Consider the following 19,580-nt stretch of genomic DNA (forward strand, 5'->3'; position numbering starts at 1 on the left):
TCCTAACCAGTGGACCGCCAGGGAAGTCCCATATTATTTGTAGACTTTTTGATGATAGCCATGCTGATTGGTGTGAGGTGATACCTCATTGTCGTTTTGATTTGTGTTTCTCTAATAATTAATAATGATGAGCATCTTTTCATGTACCTGTTGGCCATCTGTATGTCTTCTTTGGAAAAATGTCTATTTAGGTCTTCTGCCTATTTTGTGATTGGGTTGTTTGGTTTTTTGATATTGAGCTGTATGAGTTCTTTGTATATTTTGGATCTTAACCCCTTGTCTGTTGCATCGTTTGCAAATATTTTCTCCCGTTCCATAAGTTGTTTCATCTTGTTTATGGTTTCCTTTGCTGTGCAAAAGCTTAACTTTGATTAGATCCCATTTGTTTATTTTGGGGGTATTTTGCCTTGGGAAACTGATCCAAAACAATATTGCTACAATTTATGTCAGTGAGTGTTCTGCCTCTGTTCTCTTCTAGGAGTTTTATGGAGTCATGTGTTACATTTACGTCTTTAAACAAGTTTAAGTTTATTTTTGTATATGGTGTGAGGGAGTGTTCTAATTTCATTGATTTCCATGTAGTTGTCCAGCTTTCCCAGCACCACTTGTTGAAGAGACTGTCTTTTCCCCACTGTATATTCTTGCTTCCTTTGTCTTAGATTAACTGACCATAGGTGCGTGGATTTATTTCTGGGCTCTCTATTCTGTGCCATTGATCTATGGAGACAACCAATTTTAGTTTAACCTATTTGGGAAAAAGACAACTGGGAGAATTTATATATGGATGAGTATTAGATGATATTATTATTGGAATATTGTACGTTTGGTGTGATAATGGCATCATCATTTTTTAATGGTTTTTTTGTTTGTTTGTTTTGGGTTTTTTCAATAAATTTATTTACTTATTTATTTTTGACCGCGTTGGGTCTTCGTTGCGGTGTGCAGGCTTCTCATTGCGGTGGCTTCTCTTGTTGTGGATCACGGGCTCTAGGCACATGGGCTTCAGTCGTTGTGGCATGCAGGCTCAGTAGTTGTGGGGAAAGGGCTTAGTTGCTCCGTGGCAACTAAGATGTGAGATCTTCCCGGACCAGGGCTTGAACCTGTGTCCGCTGCATTGGCAGGCAGATTCTTAACCACTGCACCACCAGGGAAGTCCCAGCATCATCATTTCTTAACCTTTTACCTGAAGTGTATGAAATGATGTCTGGTAATTGGTTTAAAATAGTCTGGTGATGGCTATGGAGTAAGGGGGGACCAGGGAGACACAAGTTAGTTGAATGGGAGATAGATGAAACAAATATGGCAAAATACTGATAATCATCAGAATCAAGTTAATTGTCAATAGTAGTTTATTATTCTATTCTCTCTACTTTCATGCATGTTTGAAATTTTTCATAAAGAAACGTTTATTCTAAGGCATGCACTTTGAAATGTTTTTTAAGGATTGTGCTGATCTGTTTCCCTCGTGACCAAAGGGCATAACAAAGTAGATTAGAACGTAGGCTGGGTTTTCAGTTTAGGACTACCTGCTGCACAGCCACGAAAGGGGACTGTATGGGGACGACTGAGTCTTAGCTAAGCAGTAACTGGAATTCATTTTCAAGCTTAATGTACTGGCAGTCTAATGCAAAAGTAGAGTAATTTCCTTAAACCTGCATCATTGCATTCAATTTATACATTCCCTTGCCTACGTAATCAGAAAAAAAGCCAACAATGACTCAGAAACAACTGAAGCTATCCTTGAAAGTCTCTTCCAAGCTTTACAAAGGTAGGATAGCATTCATTTTTTAAAACCTGCATCAAAGCATTTTATTTACTCATTCCTATGCCTAAGTAATCAGAAAATGCCAATAAGGAAAACGATGACTGAAACACAATGAAAGCTCTCAGAAGTAATAAGGTCAGCAGCCAGGCACCCTACCCCAGTCCAAACCTGCACAACTTTTGGACAGCCCACCAAGCGTAGACTGAGTTTTGTTTTCAAAATTGTCCTTCCCGGGCCATTTGGTGTGTTTTAAGACAAAGTCTCATCAAAAACTCTTTTATCCTTGTTTTTTGGCATCCCGTGTCTACCTGCCTTCTAACCCTCTTGGCGTTCCCTTTGCCAGCCCCTTGGACTTGATGGAATCTGGCCTCCTTAGTGCTAACCCTATGCACTCTCTAGCACACCAATTACCCCTCACCCTCAGACCCTTCCCATTGATGGTGGGTTCAGATAATGGACTAACACAAGCCAAAATAATTTTAGCACCCTGTGAATGAAGAATTACATAGGTGATCTACTGGAAAGCAGCATGGAAAGAACAAGGGATTTGGAGTAAGACAGACATACATTCTCTCTACATCCATACCACCCTGAGCACCCTTGATCTTGAAAGCTGAGCCGGGCCAGTCCCAGACAGGCAACAGACACATTCTAATCTTTGTGCTTAAGCAATGCCACTCTCTCTGAGTTCAGGTTTCCTTAGTTATGAAGTGAGAATAATGATACCTAGACCTATAGATGCTTTCAGAATTAAATAATATGCATAAGTGCTTACCATGGGCACATAATAAGTACTGAGTCCAGTGTATCCTATTACATTGGATCAAAGTGGTAATGGGGGGGGCGGTTTACCACGAGTTGCAGCACACAAGCACTGTTGGCGCAGAGTTATTTTAGGAGGTTAATAACCTTAGTTTTTTACCTTAATCTGATCATCTCTTCTCCCTCAGATAAGTCCCCCCTACAACTCCACCTTGTAGCCCCAATAAAAGACCGTGTCTTCCTATCAACTCACTGATGCTCTTATCCACAGAAAGCGTTGTATGGGGTCCACCTCTGCTGACATCACTTTGGCTTAGCTGTCAGCTTGGCTACTTGAGAGACAATAGTGTGACAATAAAACAATAGACTATTGGGATTTTTTTTTCATATAAACACAAATTAATGTAAAAGAGAACACAAGTTTTAACAGATTAAATACCTTTTCTCCAATTCTCTATCCCTCAAAATACTTTTGGAACTTTCTTTGTAAAACTCTATTAAGAGCCATTTCTTCACTCCTTCATACAATCTCGTGATTTTATAGCCACATCTTGTAAGTTAAAACTGTGACCTACTTTGACTGCTTTCATTTATATGTAAGGATGTCACTACATAGCATTATTAATTATGTATCTTGATATTGGTTTTTACTTGGAGTTGGAGGGATTAATCAATCACTAAAACTCTGAGTTTCGGTTTTGCTTTAGTTGTTGTTGTTTGGATTTTTGTCCTTTGGTGCTTGCTTGTTTGTAGACAAACCAAAAGGGGTCTACTGATGGAGACTGGTATCACCTCACCAACTGATGTAACCAGTTCTGATGGAACTTTTTAAACACAGAAAGGATTAAATTTTAATATTGTGGTTTATTAGCATTCTAACTAGTGAGTTGTAAGATTGCGATTTTTGTTCCTGAGAAACTCAATTAGAAAGGTAAGCTCAACATAACTGCATTTTTCTTTTTACTTGAATTACTGGTACAGAAAACAACTATAAATGTGTCCTATTAAAAAGAATACCTGGGACTTCCCTGGTGGTGCAGTGGTTAAGAATTCACCTGCCAATGCAGGGGACAGTGGTTCAAGCCCTGGTCTGGGAAGATCCTACATGCCACAGAGCAACTAAGCCCGCGAGTCACAACTACTGAGTCCACAAGCCACAACTACTGAAGCCCGCGCACCTACAGCCCGTGTTCCACAACAAGAGAAGCCACTGCAATGAGAAGCCCATGCACCTCAATGAAGAATAGCCCCCGCTTGCTGCAACTAGAGAAAGCCCACGCACAGCAACAAAGACCCAAGGCAGCAAAAAAAAAAAAACCTAAAAACTGAAAATTCAGCTATCCCTCTACAAAAGGATTGATCATAGCTTCTCTAAAAAGCAGAAAACTCTCACGTGTCATCTTAAATATGGTTGAATTTATATAAAACTTTTAGGAATACAACCATCAGAAAAATAAGTTGCTGCAGTGTTAATTAGCAGGTTATAGTGATGTTGTAACACTTTCTAATATCCAGATCCCATTATCTCAGATTTTCCTGTTATAAAACAACAACAATTAGTTTCTAAGCCAGTATATCCTTCATTAGTCAGAAAATAGGAATGTATATGTGGAGAGAATTCTGACCAAAAGGGATTATCAGGAAGGGCTGACTCAACAGCACTGTGGCTTCACATACAAGTTAGAAGAACAGATTTGAACCTTAATCTTCTAATCTGCCTGAGTCATTCAATTTTGAGTTGCTTTGCATGCAGTTTTAGCTTATTTCTGAAGGTCATCCTGTTTCTTCTTCTCGTGTGACTTTCCCAGTTGATTCACTATCTGCTTCACTGATAATTCACAACATTTGCAAAAACTGATGTATTTTAAATTCCCTGAAGTTGAAGAGATAAAACTACGACATAGCTTCTAAATTTTTCAGTGTATTTAAATTTTACATATCGGTCTTTTCCAGGCTTTTCACAGAGGGAAAATTACTTATATCTCTTTTTTAAGTGACTGCTTTTTCAGCTTCCCTATAGCAAATCAATGAAAGGAAACTGACAAAGAAAATGCCATATAATTTGTAATCAGCTACTAACTTTACATATTATATACCTATCACTGAAATGACTTCCAAGACTAAGCAAAATTGTACTCAAAAGTTTTAAGATGCAAGGGTAACATAGGAGATGTAGAAAATCAAGAAAATTATGAAGAAGCACCATCCTCGGGTTTGAATTCTAGAAAAGGCAATAAATCTGAATTGTAATGGTGGTTCTCACTGATCTTGGACAAATCACTTCATTGAATTCCCATGTGTCTGTTGGTATATTACAATAATTACTCAATTGTTAGGTTGAAAAGCACTGAGAAAATTTAAACTCTGCTATAAAAATAATTGAGTGCACACTTTCACATAAACATTACAAAAAACTGTTCACATTTACCTGCCTTATTTTGTTTATATTTTGATCACTGTTTGAGGACATCTGTCAGTACAGCTGCCTGAAGGAAACAGGATATGGGAAAGTATGCCCAGACTGTTCGTTTTTGAAATTCCTTTCTAAAAATATTATCACTCATCCTCTCGAATACATTAATCATATACCACTGGCTCTCTAGAAAACATAAACTTAAAATGTCCTCTAACTTTCATAATTGTTAGAGAAATATTTATTACTTCCCTTGGACAGTAATTAAGAAATATTTCCTTCAAGGTACATTTTACTTATAAACTCCTTGGAGGCAGAAATCATGTTTATTCACCTCATACACTCTCATAGCGCCCAGGACAGGCCCTCACACATAATACGAAGCTCCATAAATATTTCTTAAGCTGTTCTGTCTGCTTAGAGCTGGAATGGAAGATAAGTAAGTCAAGGCTCCTGTTCTCAAGGAATGACTCACACACTATAAACCGTCTTAGATAACACTATGTGCTATCATAAAGGTATGGACAATACACACGAGAGCAAGAAAAAGGGAGAGATTGTCAAGAGATCTTTAAAGAAAGGTGACATTTTAGTCTAAGGACAAATAAGAACTCACCGTGCACAAAAGAAGCAAACAAGGAAAACATGGTGTGCAGTCCAATGTGTAAAGCACCAATCGGGTGCAGGAAGTGTGGAAGATAACTGGAGACTGGTGCCAGTCTGTAAGGATCTCGTGTTCTCCACCAAAGACTTTGGATTTTATCTTCTAGACAAGTAGTCTCCAAAGTGGGGTGCACTCACTCCGGAGCATATGCAAACCAATTCAGGGAAAAAACAGAACATCTATTTGTATTTATATTTTCTCATCCTTTTTAATTTTGTGTTTGTTGAGTGTAATGTGTATGTGTGTGTGTGTCTGTGTATATGTGTGTGTAATTTATAAAGAAAAAGACACAAGCTGGGTCCGTATTCAGAATTTTTACTGATGGAGTACACAATCAGAAATGTGGAGACCCAGGCAATAAGTTACCATTGAAGGGTTTTTTTAAGGGGTAACAGTATCAGACCTATATTATGCAGAGATAGCACTAAGGTACATGTAGATGATACTTTACCGGGGAATGGAGAAATATTTTTTCCAGCTTTGTTGAGATACTGACATATAACTTATGTAAGCTTTTAAGGTGTACAATGTGATGATTTAACACATGTATATATTACAAAAGATACCACAGTAAGGTTAGTTAACACCTCCGTCCCCTCATATAATTGTCTGTGTGCATGAGTGTGGTGATGACACTTAAGATTTAGTCTCTTAACTTTCAAATACATAATACAGTATTGTTAATTATAGTCACCATGCTATACATTAGATCCCTTGAACTTATTGTCTTTAATGCATTTTGAGTTGATTTTTGTAAATGATATAAGATAAAGGTCGGATTTCACACTTCTGCATGTAGTTGTCCAGTTTTCCCAACACTAGTTATTGAAGACGCTAACCTTGACCCAGTGAATATTATTGGTATCCTTGTCAAATATTAGTTGACCTTATAAGTGTGGATATTTCTGGGCTCTCAATTCTGTTCCATTGGTCTATGTATCCATTTTTATGTCAGTACTGTTTCAATTACTATAGCTTTGTAATAAAGTTTGAAATCAGGAAGTGTGATACCTGTATTATAAGGAAAATATATTAGAGAGAAACCTTAGACTTAATAGAAATTTTCCTACCAATCCTATCCTTTTAAAATATTTTTATACTCTTTCTTAAATAATTACATTAGGTCATTGTTTTAAGTTAGGCTGATCTGTGGTACTTAAAGTTTCAGTGTTTCTCTTTTGCAAAACTCTATTTTCTGAGCAAATATTTTTGACTAATATTCTATATAAGTTACAAAGATAATTTGAGGAAAAAAAATGATCAGTGGAATTTAACCCACAGAATTCTATGAGGAAAAGGTCTCCAAATGGTGAAATGTTTCTTCATACAAAATAATATGACACAGGGCTTCCCTGGTGGCGCAGTGGTTGAGAGTCCGCCTGCAGATGCAGGGGACACGGGTTCGTGCCCCGGCCCGGGAGGATCCCACATGCCGCGGAGCGGCTGGGCCCGTGAGCCATGGCCACTGAACCTGCGCATCCGGAGCCTGTGCTCCGCAATGGGAGAGGCCACAACAGTGAGAGGCCCGCGTACCACAAAAAAAAAAAAAGACACAATTTAAAGAAAATAGTTGCTAAATCCTAGAGATTCAAAACCATAAAATGACAAAGAATTCTGAAATTAATCCGAAGAAATCAACTCTCTGACGACCAACTGTCTAGTTTGGAGAAAAAAAATAAATTAAAACATTGAAAAAGAATCTCAATAACCATTATATCTCAATAATCATTATCATTTGTGGGCTTCCCTGGTGGCGCAGTGGTTGGGAGTCCGCCTGCCGATGCAGGGGACACGGGTTCGTGCCCCGGCCCGGGAGGATCCCACATGCCGCGGAGCGGCTGGGCCCGTGAGCCGTGGCCGCTGAGCCTGCGTGTCCGGAGCCTGTGCGCCGCAACGGGAGAGGCCACAGCAGTGAGAGGCCTGCGTACCACAAAAACAAAACAAAAAAAAAGAAAATGTGTGTGTGTATAACTGAATCACTTTGCTGTATACCAGAAACTAGCACAACATTGTAAATGAACTATATTTCAAAATAAATAAAGGCGTTCTTAAGATGGATAAGCTCATTTTCCAAAACAAACAATAAAAATGGTAATAGCTAACATATATTGAGACTACCCATCATGTACCATGATTTGCATGCGTTATCTTATTTATTCCTCATAATAACCCTATGAGTTGTTTAACAATAATAGCTGTTTCTATTATTATCTTCATTTTATAGAGGAAAAAAACAGCTAGATTCTTTTGAACTAGGCACTGCTCAGAAGACACTCTTTCCCCATGCAAACACAGGATTTGGGGGAAAAAAAATAAGTCCTCACGTGGTCTACAACTGTGCTGTCCAAAATGGTAACCCAAGCCACATTTAGTCATTAAACACTTGAAATGTGACTGGTCTTAATGAAGATGTGCTGTAAGTATAAAATACACACCAGGTTTCGAAGAATTAGCACTGAAAAAAAGAATGTAACATATCTTATTAAGTGTTTTATATTGATTAGATGTTGAATTGGTAAAATTTTTGGTATATTGGGTTAAAGAATGTATATTATAGAGTTAATTTCACCTTTTTTTGTTTCTTAAGTTTTTAATGAGGCTACTAGAAAATGTTAAATTACGTTTATGTGTCTTGCATTATATTTCTATTGAACAGCACTGGTTTAGAGTGTTGTTAAAGAAAGGAATTACTAACCAAAAAATAAATAACATCAACAACAATCTTCTATGGTACTGAGCAGGAATTAAATGCCAGATATGAGGAAGAAAAAGGTGTTATCTTACACTTTTTAAAAAAATCCTTGAGAAGATTATAAAAGAAAACAAAAACAAAAAATTGGACCTGGAATCAATGTAGCAAGAAGTACACCCAGCACCCATCTTGGTTTCTAATATCATTCACCTTGGAGAAATGGCAGGAGCAGAGACTATACAGGATGAGCTGGGACAGCTTATAATACCATAAAGTAAGGTATCGTGCTCAAAAAACACAGTAGGGGCATATAAAAGGGGCACAGGAGCCAACTGAAAGAGCTCCCAGTTACCAAAGCTGGAACAATTTGAGCAAGAAAATAAACAACAAAGTGCTGGATTATAACCCAAAGTATAAGATAAATAACCATGAGTCCCTACTAATACAAATAAATGATTGAATAAATAAACAAATGGGGGTGGGAGGGAGGGAGAGATTGGGAGCTCAGGATTGACATGTACACACTGCTTTATTCAAAACAGATGACCATGGGAGTTCCCTGGAGGCCGGTGATTTCACTGCTGTGACCCAGGTTCAATCCCTGGTCGGGGAACTAAGATCCTGCAAGCCTCGCACGTAGCCAAAAAAACCCGATAACCAACAAGGACCTACTGTATAGCACGGGGAACTCTGCTCAATCCTCTGTAATAACCTAAATGGGAAAAGAATTGGAAAAAGAATAGATACATGTATATGTATAACTGAATCACTTTGCTGTACACCTGAAACTAACCCAATACTGTTAGTCAACTATACTCCAATACTAAATAAAAATGTAAAAATAAATAAATAAAATTAGAGTCCCTAATTTTAAATAATATATAAAATAAACAAATGGTGGGAAACAGACACTTTTCCCATACAAAATAATTCTGTCCCTCAAACAGGTGAAGCATAAAGTCCCTACCCCTCAAGTATAGGCTGCACATACTGAGAGAAAAGAATGGAACGGGAGGGGGAAAAAAGAGGAACTTGAGGGAAAACCTGACAAACACCATCTTAGGCACGTGATGAAGTTTAACACCACCAGTGATAACCATCAGTGATAAGTTATGTTGACAGCATATTCCCTTGAAATTATGTGATGAGGATGGCACTTTACCTCTGTGGTCTTTAACCCCATAACCCCAGTCTAATTACAATAAAAACATCGAACAAACTCAAATTGGGAGCCTTTCTACAAAACCTACCAGTACTCTACAAAACTTTTAAGATCAGCAAAAACAAGGAAGGTCTGAGAAACTGTCAGTCTACAGGAGCCCAATGAGACACAATGCCTAAATACAATACAATGTGGCATCCTGGATGGAATCCTGGGACAGAAAAAGAACATTAGGTAAAAACTAAATAAATCTGAATATAAAGTATGAACGTCCATTAACAATACTCTATCAGGGCTTCCCTGGTCATGCTGTGGTTAAGAATCCGCTTGCTAATGCAGGGGTCACGGGTTCGAGCCCTGGTCCAGGAAGATCCCACATGCCGTGGAGCAACTAATCCCATGTGCCACAACTACTGAGCCCATGCGCCACAACTACTGAAGCCTGCGCGCCTAGAGCCCGTGCTCCGCAACAAGAGAAGCCACCACAATGAGAAGCCTGCACACCGCAATGAAGAGTAGCCCCCGCTCAGTGCAACTAAGGAAAGCCCACGTGCAGCAACAAAGACCCAATGCAGCCAAAAATAAATAAATTTATAAAAAACCCAATAATCTATCAGGACTTCCCTGGTGGCACAGTGGTTAGCAATCCGCCTGCCAGTGCAGGGGACATGGGTTCGAGCCCTGGACTGGGAAGATCCCACATGCCGCAGAGCAATGGGGCCCATGCGCCGCAACTACTGAGCCCACATGCCACAACTACTGAAGCCCATGCCTAGAGCTCGTGCTCTGCAACAAGAGAAGCCACCACAATGAGAAGCCCGCACACCACAAAAAAGAGTAGCCCCAGCTCGCAGCAATTAGAGAAAGCCCGCGTGCAGCAATGAAGACCCAATGCAGTCAAAAATAAATAAATTTTTAAAAATTTATCAATATTGGCTAATTAGTTGTGATCAATGTATCATACTAATGTAAGACCTTAGCAACAGGTCAAACCAGGCAAAGGGTATGAAAAACTCTCTGGACTATCTCTACAACTTTTCTGTAAACTTAAAACTTCTAAAATAAAAAGTGTGGGCTGTTTTTTGTTTTTTTAAAGGACCTCCTGTGGTTTGAAATATTTCAAGTCTGTTGGAATCTTTATTCCCTGGTTCAAGACTTTTATAACCTTGCTATTCAAAATGTGGTCACCTGTGAGCTTCCTAACAATACAGAATCTTAGGCCCATCCCAGATATGCTAGTCAGGGTCCACCAGAGAAACAGAACCAATAGTGTGGATGTGTGCGTGCAGGCACATAATAAAAATTATAAGGAAATGGCTAAAAAGAATTATAAGGAAATGGCTCCTGCAATTATGAAGGCTGGCCAGTCTAAATCTGCAGTGTAGCCTGGCAGCCTAGAGACCCATGGCGCAAATGAAGTCTGAAGGCAGTTGGCTAGAGAATCTCCCCTTGCTCAGAGGGTAGGTCTTCTATTCAGGCCTTAGATTAATGGAATAAGGTCTACTCACATTACAGAGGGCAATCTGCTTTACCCAGAGTTCACCAATTGAAATGTTAACCTTATCCAAAAGCACCCTCCAAGTAGATACATAAAATTAACTGTCACCAAATACTGTTATCACTTATATGTGGAATCTAAAGAATAAAACAAACAAATGAATATAACAAAACAGAAGTAGACTCACAGATATAGAGAACAAACTAGTGGTTACCAGTGGGGAGAGGGAAGGACAGAGGTAGGGGGTTAAGAGATACAAACTACTATGTATGATATAAATAAGCTACAAGGATACATTGTACAGCACAGGGAATATAACCAATATTTTATAATAACTTTAAATGGAGTATAATATATAAAAATTTTGAATCACTATGTTGTATACCTGAAACTAATCTATTGTAAATCAATTAAACCTCAGTTTTTTAGAAATCAATGTAATTTATAATATCATATTAACAAATCAAAAAATAAAAACCAAACAATGATTTTTTAAAAATTTTTAATTAACTGTCATACCACACCTGATAAATCTGAACCTGAATTTTAAAAGGAACTGCCTGGTGATTTCCTACATTCAAGTTTAAGGGGCATTGCTCTACAAGATTCCTCAAGGGCCAGACTCCTCCTGGGACAGTTGAAATCTCATACATGATAATTTCAGTAACTCAGAAACAAGGCTTGAATTGTCCTCCTTGTAACATGATGACCTTACTAGCATTTACCGATCTGGAGGTTAGGGATGCCTCCAGCAGTCGCTGCCACCCTCCCCTCCGGACAAGGCTGACCCTCTCATTTGTTCCCACGTGGACCTCACCAAGCCTCTGACCTGGCTGATTTTACCGTTGGCTTGTGGGTTTCTTCCCTGCCTAAATGAACTCCCCAAGGGCACCTACCGTATCTCATTTTCCCTTTCATCTCCAGTTCTTTATTACCCACAGAGAACTGTCAGAAGAGGTTATGTCCCACTCCCACCCCCTCCCCGCAAGGCAGGCTAGTGCATTTTCCTAGCGCTTCTACCTTAGAGTCAGCAAATGCCAGGAGAACCTGTTCGATTTAGACCTGTGGAGACATACGTCAGATGATTCTACAGGGTGAACCATATGAAACTGCTGATATTGGGTTATTTTGACCTACAAAGTAGGCAATTACATAGGACTCAACAATATGCTTCTATTGCCTGGTTTTCCGCCTCAAAGGGTATCCTAGAGACAATATGTTGCCACGGGCAGATAGTACCAGGGTTGCTAATATTCACGGCAATTTACTACTATAACAATTTACTACTATAACGTCAAATACGAAACATCCACTCCAAGTTCGGTCCAAGCCCTCCCCTCAATTATGCACGATTTAAGCCCCTGCCGCCCGCCTCAAGGTTCCCAGTCACCCCTGCTCCCTGAGCTCCTTGTAAAGGGAGAACCGGGGAGGGGAACGCTGTTCCTTAGGACACCAGCGACCCGGCGGGCCGGCTACCTAAGCGCCCACCATAACGCGGCGACCCCGAACGCCCGAAGCCCGCCGTCCTCACCCAACCGTCCGCCGACTTGCCGGAACCCAAGATGGCGACAGGGGCGGAATCTGCGTAGCCGCCGCTGGGCGGGGCCCGAGACAAGACGTGACCGAGGGGCGGTGCCAGGCTGGGGGTGGTGCCAGCGGCCCGGCTCGGCCAGGCCGCCTCGGCTTGGGGGTCTTCGGCTGCTCAGTCTGAGTTTTCTTTTTCGCTGGGTGGTCGGTGCCGCCGCTCCTTGGAGGCGTCATGAAGTCCCCGGTTCCGGACCTGGCCCCGAGCGACGGCGAGGAGGGCGAAGACCGCACGCCGCTCTTGCAGCGCGCCCCGCGGGGGGAAACCGGTGAGCAGCTGCGAGAACGAGGGGCTTCGGGCGGGAGGCGGTCCCAAGGTAGAGGGTGTCCAGAGCTGCTTAAGCGCGAGAGGACTGAGAACGCGGAGCCCATTCAGGACCCCACTCAGCCCCCACCTTCTCGGGTGCCCAGAAGCAGCTCTGGGGCCCAGGAGGCGGGCTGGACCGTGAGGCCGGGCTGGGTCGGGAGGAGGCTCGGGCGGTACCTCTGCAGGTGCAGCCCCGGGGACCGCGGCAGGTGCAGCCGGCGGGCCCGGGCGGGGAGTTTCTGGGCGCTGGTGGCGCTGGGCTCCCGGCGATTTTCGGTAGTATTGAGCCGGGGACCCTGTGGAAGAACGAACTGGGGGAGAATCTTGAAATCATTGGGCAGAGGGCGGAGGGGAGGACCCTGTAGAAGAGCGAACTGGGGAGAAATTTGCAATTGAAGGATAGAGGGCGGGACGGAGCCGCGGGCTCTTCCTCCGTGTCACTGCCAGGTTACCACAGCTGCTCGCCCTCCAGCACGTGATCTGGTAGCTAGCTCCCTGGGCGTGAAGAGGAGACAAAAAAAAGGACTGAGGTTAACATTTGTGAGTATGCGGAGGAAAGTGATTGGATAACCCAGCGAATATCTTGAAATTGAGCAATAAGAGATTAAAAGTACTGCATACATTTTTCCCCCCGTATAGATGTCTACGATTAAGTCTCAGCAGTCTACGACTGAAGTTAGGAAACAGGTTATCCTCAAGATAGGCCATTGATAGAGCACTAAGGTAATTTGCACAAAGTCTTGCAACAAATGGAAAAGGAGTTACTTCACAATGCATCTTCCCTGAATTTGGGGAAATTAAAATATTTTGCTATACTTCTTTAAAAGAAATTAAAACTAAAGAATAAATCAGTTTGCATGCATTCTATAGTTTCAAAGATGTGTGCATAAGAAACAGTTGAATTCGAAATTTGACTTTTCCTGACCAAGAACAGTACAATCCTGTGGTATCTTCTAAATTTGTTTTTATCATTACCAGATGGTGGCAGTAGAGGTGGTAACATTATAGCTCTGTCTGGCAACCGGGAGCTTATTTTTGTGGGCGCTGAATGTAAACACTGTACCATAATGCCGTTTTACCTGGAAGTCAGACTTAGTTCCATAAACTGATCTTTTTCTATAGCATATGAGTTAGATTTCTATAAGCCTCTTCTGCAAAATAATCTAGTTTGGAAATACAGAAATAATAAAGATATTCCCTAGAGACTACTATATTCTGTTGCAATTGGGAAATATAGATATAAATATAATCAAATTTTAGCTCAAATGTTAAACGTCATTAGTTGTCAGGAAAATGCAGATTAAAACCGCAGTGATGGGCTTCCCTGGTGGCGCAGTGGTTGAGAATCCGCCTGCCGATGCAGGGGACACAGGTTCGTGCCCCGGTCCGGGAAGATCCCACATGCCGCGGAGCGGCTGGGCCCGTGAGCCATGGCCGCTGAGCCTGCGCGTCCGGAGCCTGTGCTCCGCAACGGGAGAGGCCACAACGGTGAGAGGCCCGCGTACCACAAAAAAAAAAAAAAAAAAAAAAAAAAAACCGCAGTGAGCCTTTACACACTTACTAGAATGGTTAAAGTTAAAATGGCTGAAGATACCAAATATTGGCCAACACACGGAATAACAAGAACTCTCATATTTTGCTTGTAAGAGTGTAAAATGGTACAACTACTTTGGAAAACTGGCAATCTATTTTAAAGTTAAACATACATTACCATAATACCAAACAATGTTTATAGCAGCTTTAATTCATGATAGTAAAAAACTGGAAACAACGTATCCATCAGTTCATCAGCAGGTGAATGGATAAACAAATTCTGGTATATTCATGCATACTCAGTGGTATAATAAAAAGAAATTACTGGTGCACATAACAACGTGGGTAAATCTCAGACACGAAAGAAACCACCATATTAATGTATGACTCCATCAGTATGAAGTTCTAAACAAGCAGAACTAATCCGTAATAACAGGAAGCAGATCAGTGGTTTCCTGGAAGCTACAGGCAGGAAGGAATTGCCTGCAGAGGCACTAGGGTACTTTTTAGGGTACAAGATGCAGATGGAAAAGTTCTGCAGCTTGACTAGGATTCACAGATGTATACATTTGTCAAAATTCACCAAACTGTACACTTGAAATGGGAGTATTTTATTGTATGTAAAATATACCTCAATAAAGTAGATTGAAAAAGAAAATGAAAAAGAAAAAATTTTTTAAATTTCTTTTAAAAACAATCCCTGCTTGATTCATGGGTTGAGTATATAGATCTTAGCCCTGTTCCTCATGCCTTGAGGTGGCTGTCTTCATTGTAACCATTTTCCTTCTTATTTTTACTCTTTACATACCACTGGAGAGCAAAAGTGAAGTAAAAATAGCAGCAACACATTTTTTTTTTTGCTATTTAAACTATGATAAGGGTTTTAGAGAAGAGGCACCTACCATTATAGGGTATTGCATTAGTCAACAATATTTTATTTTTTTTTTTTAACAATATTTTAAATTAAAAGCTCTGTGTCTGGGGTGCTGTGAATGGAAAGACAGGGGAGGAGCACCAGGAGAAGGGATGGAAAAAACAAAGATGGATGTAACAGCGTTATAAGAGGCACCAGGTATTACCTTATTTTCTCTCAGAAGTGCCCTTTGTCCTAGCTTTAGTAATAATATCTACCATGTACATCTAATAGAAGAAACACAATGACCATGAGTTATATTTTTTATTTAAGTTATGTTCTATTTGTCTACTTTGCACGTTTCAGAAAGTGTAGGTGTTAAAAAAAAAAAAAAAAAAAAAAAACAACTTTCCATCCAGAATTAGTTTTTTTTTAACTTTTGGTGCCTGAAGGTGTAAATCTTCAGCAGACCTTAAAACCTCTCTTTCTGTATGTTTGCATATGTTTTACTTATCTTTTATGTTTGTTTCTGGAACAAACCTCTATGAAATTAGCTGTACCTTATCTATGCCTATGTGTATAGTTTTATTTTTCAGAAGAGAAAAGCTGATAAAATGTTAGTCATAAAATTTTACAGCGGTTAAAAGACCTTAGAGACTAACTCCTATCAGGTGGGCATCATTTTATATGTAAACAACTGAGGGCCAGAGAGGTTAAGTTCCCAGTATTGCTGTAGCCATATTAAGGACTAACCAGAGTTCTTCTAGTTTTTAGTCCCATCCTCCTGTCTTGTAACAACACTGCCACATTTGTGTTAACGTTTGAGAAATTCCTATTTGCAAAATGCTTAATCATTTTTGTTGAATCCTTCACAAATTTGAAAGTTCCCTGCTCCGTCATGAATAAGAGGACATGGTTTTGTGTTATGCATAGTGCTACTTTATTGAGAGAGCTAAAATTAAAGTATGTTTCTGTAGTATTAAGAATTAATACGTCTCAGGAACTTCCCTGGTGGTGCAGTGGTTAAGAATCCACCTGCCGATGCAGGGGACAGGGGTTCAGGCCCTGGTCTGGGAAGATACCAAATGCCGTGGAGCAACTAAGCCCGTGTGCCACAACTACTGAGCCTGTGCTCTAGAGCCCGCAAGCCACAACTGCTGAGCCCGTGTGCTACAACTGCTGCAGCCCATGTGCCTAGAGCCCGTGCTCCGCAACAAAGACAAGCCACCACAATGAGGAGCCTGTGCACCGCAACAAAAAGTAGCCCCCGGTCGCCGCAACTAGAGAAAGCCTGTGCACAGCAACAAAGACCCAACGCAGCCAAAAATAAATAAATAAATTTATTTTTTTTTAATAAAATAAAAAAGAATATGTTTCGGGTTGACAGAATACAACAGAATTCTCAGTAACCTGTCAGTAACCTGACTGGTTTGCTTTTCAAGCATTTGCTTTTACGTAGCCAGGTAGATTTCAGAGATGCACACCAAAGTGATGGGGGACATCTATGTTGCTGCAAATAACATTATTTCATTCTTTTTTATGGCTGAGTACTATTCCATTGTATACATGTACCACATCTTCTTTATCAATTCATCTGTCGATGGACATTTAGGTTGCTTCCATGTCCTGGCTATTGTAAATAGTGCTACAGTGAACACTGGGTGCCTATGTCTTTTCTAATTATGGTTTTCCCCAGATATATGCCCAGGAGTGGGATTGCTGGATCATATGGTAGCTCTACTTTTAGTTTTTTAAGGAACCTCCATACTGTTCTCCATAGTTGCTGTACCAGTTTACATTCCTACCTACCAACAGTGTAGGAGGGTTCCCTTTTCTCCACACCCTCTCCAGCATTCATTGTTTGTAGACTTTTTTTTTTTTTTTCCTGGTATGCGGGCCTCTCACTGCTGTGGCCTCTCCCATTGCGGAGCATAGGCTCTGGATGCGCAGGCTCAGCAACCATGGCTGACAGGCCCAGCCGCTGCATGGCATGTGGGATCTTCCCAGACTGGGTCACGAACCTGTGTCCCCTGCATCGGCAGGAAGACTCTCAACCACTGCGCCACCAGGGAAACCCTGTTTGTAGACTTTTTGATGATGGCTATTCTGACTGGGGTGAGATGATACCTCATTGTAGTTTTTATTTGCATTTCTCTAGTAATTAGTGATGTTGAGCATCTTTTCATGTGCTTCTTGGCCATCTGTATGTCTTCTTTGGAGAAATGTCTGTTTAGATCTTCTGCCGATTTTTTGATTGGGTTGTTTATTTTTTTGATATTGAGCTGCATAAGCTGTTTGTATATTTTGGAGATTAATCCCTTGTCGGTTGCTTCATTTGCAAATATTTTCTTCCATTTTGAGGGTTGTCTTTTCATTTTATGGTTTTCTTTGCTGTGCAAAATCTTTTAAGTTTAATTAGGTCCCCTTTGTTGTCTTTGTTTTTAGTTTCATTACTCTAGGAGGTGGATCAAAAAAGATATTGCTGCGATTTATGTCAGAGTGTTCTGCCTATGTTTTCCTCTAAGAGTTTTATTGTGTCCAGCCTTACATCTAGGTCTTTAAGCCATTTTGAGTTTATTTTTGTATATGGTGTGAGAGAGTCTTCTAATTTCATTCTTTTACATGTAGCTGTCCAGTTTTCCCAGCACCACTTATTGAAGAGACTGTCTTTTCTCCATTGTATATTCTTGCTTCCTTTGTCATAGATAAGGTGACCATAGGTGTGTGGGTTTATCTCTGGACTTTCTGTCCTGTTCCATTGATCTATATTTCTGTTTTTGTGCCAGTACCATACTGTCTTGATTACTGTAGCTTTGTAATATAGTCTGAAGTCAGGGAGCCTGATTCCTCCAGCCTAGAGATTGTCATACTAAGTGAAGTAAGTCAGACAGAGAAAGACAGATATGATATGATATTGCTCATATGTGGAATCTTAAAAAAGGGGGAGGGGTACAAATGAACTTATCTACAAAACAGAAATAGAGTCACAGATGTAGAAAACAAACTTATGGTTACAAGGGGTAAGGGGGAGAGGGATAAATTGGAAGATTGAGATTGACATATACACACTACTATATATTAAATAGATAACCGATAAGGACCTACTGTATAGCACAGGGAACTCTGCTTAGTGCTCTGTAATGGCCTATATGGGAAAAGAATCTTAAAAAGAATGGATATATGTATATAACAGATTCACTTTGCTGTACACCTGAAAATAACACATTATTAATCAAGTATACGCCAATACAAATTAAAAACAAAAACAAAACAAAGTGATGGGGGAAGGGCAGCTCAATACTGGTAAACCACAGGAAGTGTATAGATTCTTCTGCCTAATTTAGGTAGGAAGGAGGGGGTAATTAGGCACACACATAAAACTTCCCACACATAAAAATTCCATTCCTCACACTTTCCACCAGTTGAAGGTTTACGTTTGTATGAATGAGATGTGTCTTGTATTTGATTAAATGGATTTTCAAAATACTGTTGCACCAAAATGTGCTCATTCATGTTATGAAAAATCAGTTACAGGTCTCCTAAGACATTTCTTTGTGTTTAAAGGTAGAACATGGGTCTGGAGGCAGGGTGCCTCATTGCCGATCCTAGTTCTACTGCCTAAGCTAACCTCTCTGTGCCTGTAAATCATGGAAAATAATACACCTAATTTATAGGGCTATTGTGAGGATTAAATAAGCTAATAGAAAGTGCTTGGAATAGAGTTTGGCATATAGTAAGTGTTAATTATTATCATGATTATCATCATCAATGAAGACTGGATTTTGCATTCCTCAGAGAAGCTGGCACCACAAAATAAGGGCCCCATTCTTCATGTCACACTCTGTTGGAACTTGTGATTTTCTAGCTTATTTCATTTTTTGTTCTGTTTTTTACCTCTACTATTCTTTTGGTGTGGGAGGCAGATGGTTACATTCAAGGTTCAGTTACATAAGCGTTGTGTTTCACAAATGTAATTTGTGTGTAAATATAGTCTTAAATATAAGGTATGGAGCACTGGTAGACAGCAACTATATTACAGAAGGAAGGGAAATGGCCTTGGGTCATGTGATAATCAATGTTAATATTAAAGTAACTGAGTCCATTTTAATGGAATTTGGTGTTTTCTTGTAAATGGGTATTAATTTGGGAGCTAAGAATACATAAGGATTTATCAGGAATGAATTACCCATAAGGCAGGCTAAGACCAGTTAGCCTATTTAAAAGCTAAACATATGTTTAAAAGCAAAACTTATTTTATCCATTTAGATAGGAAATCTTTTTTAATGCACTTCCCTGGTCAGGGGCTCACTAGTCCAGGCCCCCTCCTCTAGAGAAGGTCATCGTCTT

The 19,580-nt window shown here is 40.2% G+C and overlaps 2 protein-coding genes across 8 annotated transcripts in view; one reads left to right on the forward strand and one right to left on the reverse strand.

The window, feature by feature from the left end:
* Positions 1–12,650, reverse strand: part of CD109 (CD109 molecule) — a 158,574-nt gene extending 145,924 nt beyond the window's left edge. For 2 of the 3 annotated variants that reach the window (XM_067011308.1, XM_059035938.2), the window contains exon 1: positions 12,488–12,650. The gene's annotated coding sequence lies outside the window, so the exon portion shown is untranslated. The remainder of the gene's footprint in view (positions 1–12,487) is intronic. The other variant, XM_067011307.1, reaches the window with a different exon arrangement.
* Positions 12,570–19,580, forward strand: part of SLC17A5 (solute carrier family 17 member 5) — a 58,830-nt gene continuing 51,819 nt past the window's right edge. For 4 of the 5 annotated variants that reach the window (XM_059035963.2, XM_067011309.1, XM_067011310.1 and 1 more), the window contains exon 1: positions 12,586–12,809. In XM_059035963.2, coding sequence (XP_058891946.1) covers positions 12,716–12,809 — 94 coding nt within the window. In that variant the 5' untranslated portion in view covers positions 12,586–12,715. Of the gene's footprint in view, positions 12,810–19,580 lie in introns of all 5 variants that reach the window. The other variant, XM_059035962.2, reaches the window with a different exon arrangement.

This window comes from Kogia breviceps, chromosome 13 (genome assembly GCF_026419965.1).
Source record: "Kogia breviceps isolate mKogBre1 chromosome 13, mKogBre1 haplotype 1, whole genome shotgun sequence".
Taxonomy (NCBI): Eukaryota; Metazoa; Chordata; class Mammalia; order Artiodactyla; family Physeteridae; genus Kogia; species Kogia breviceps.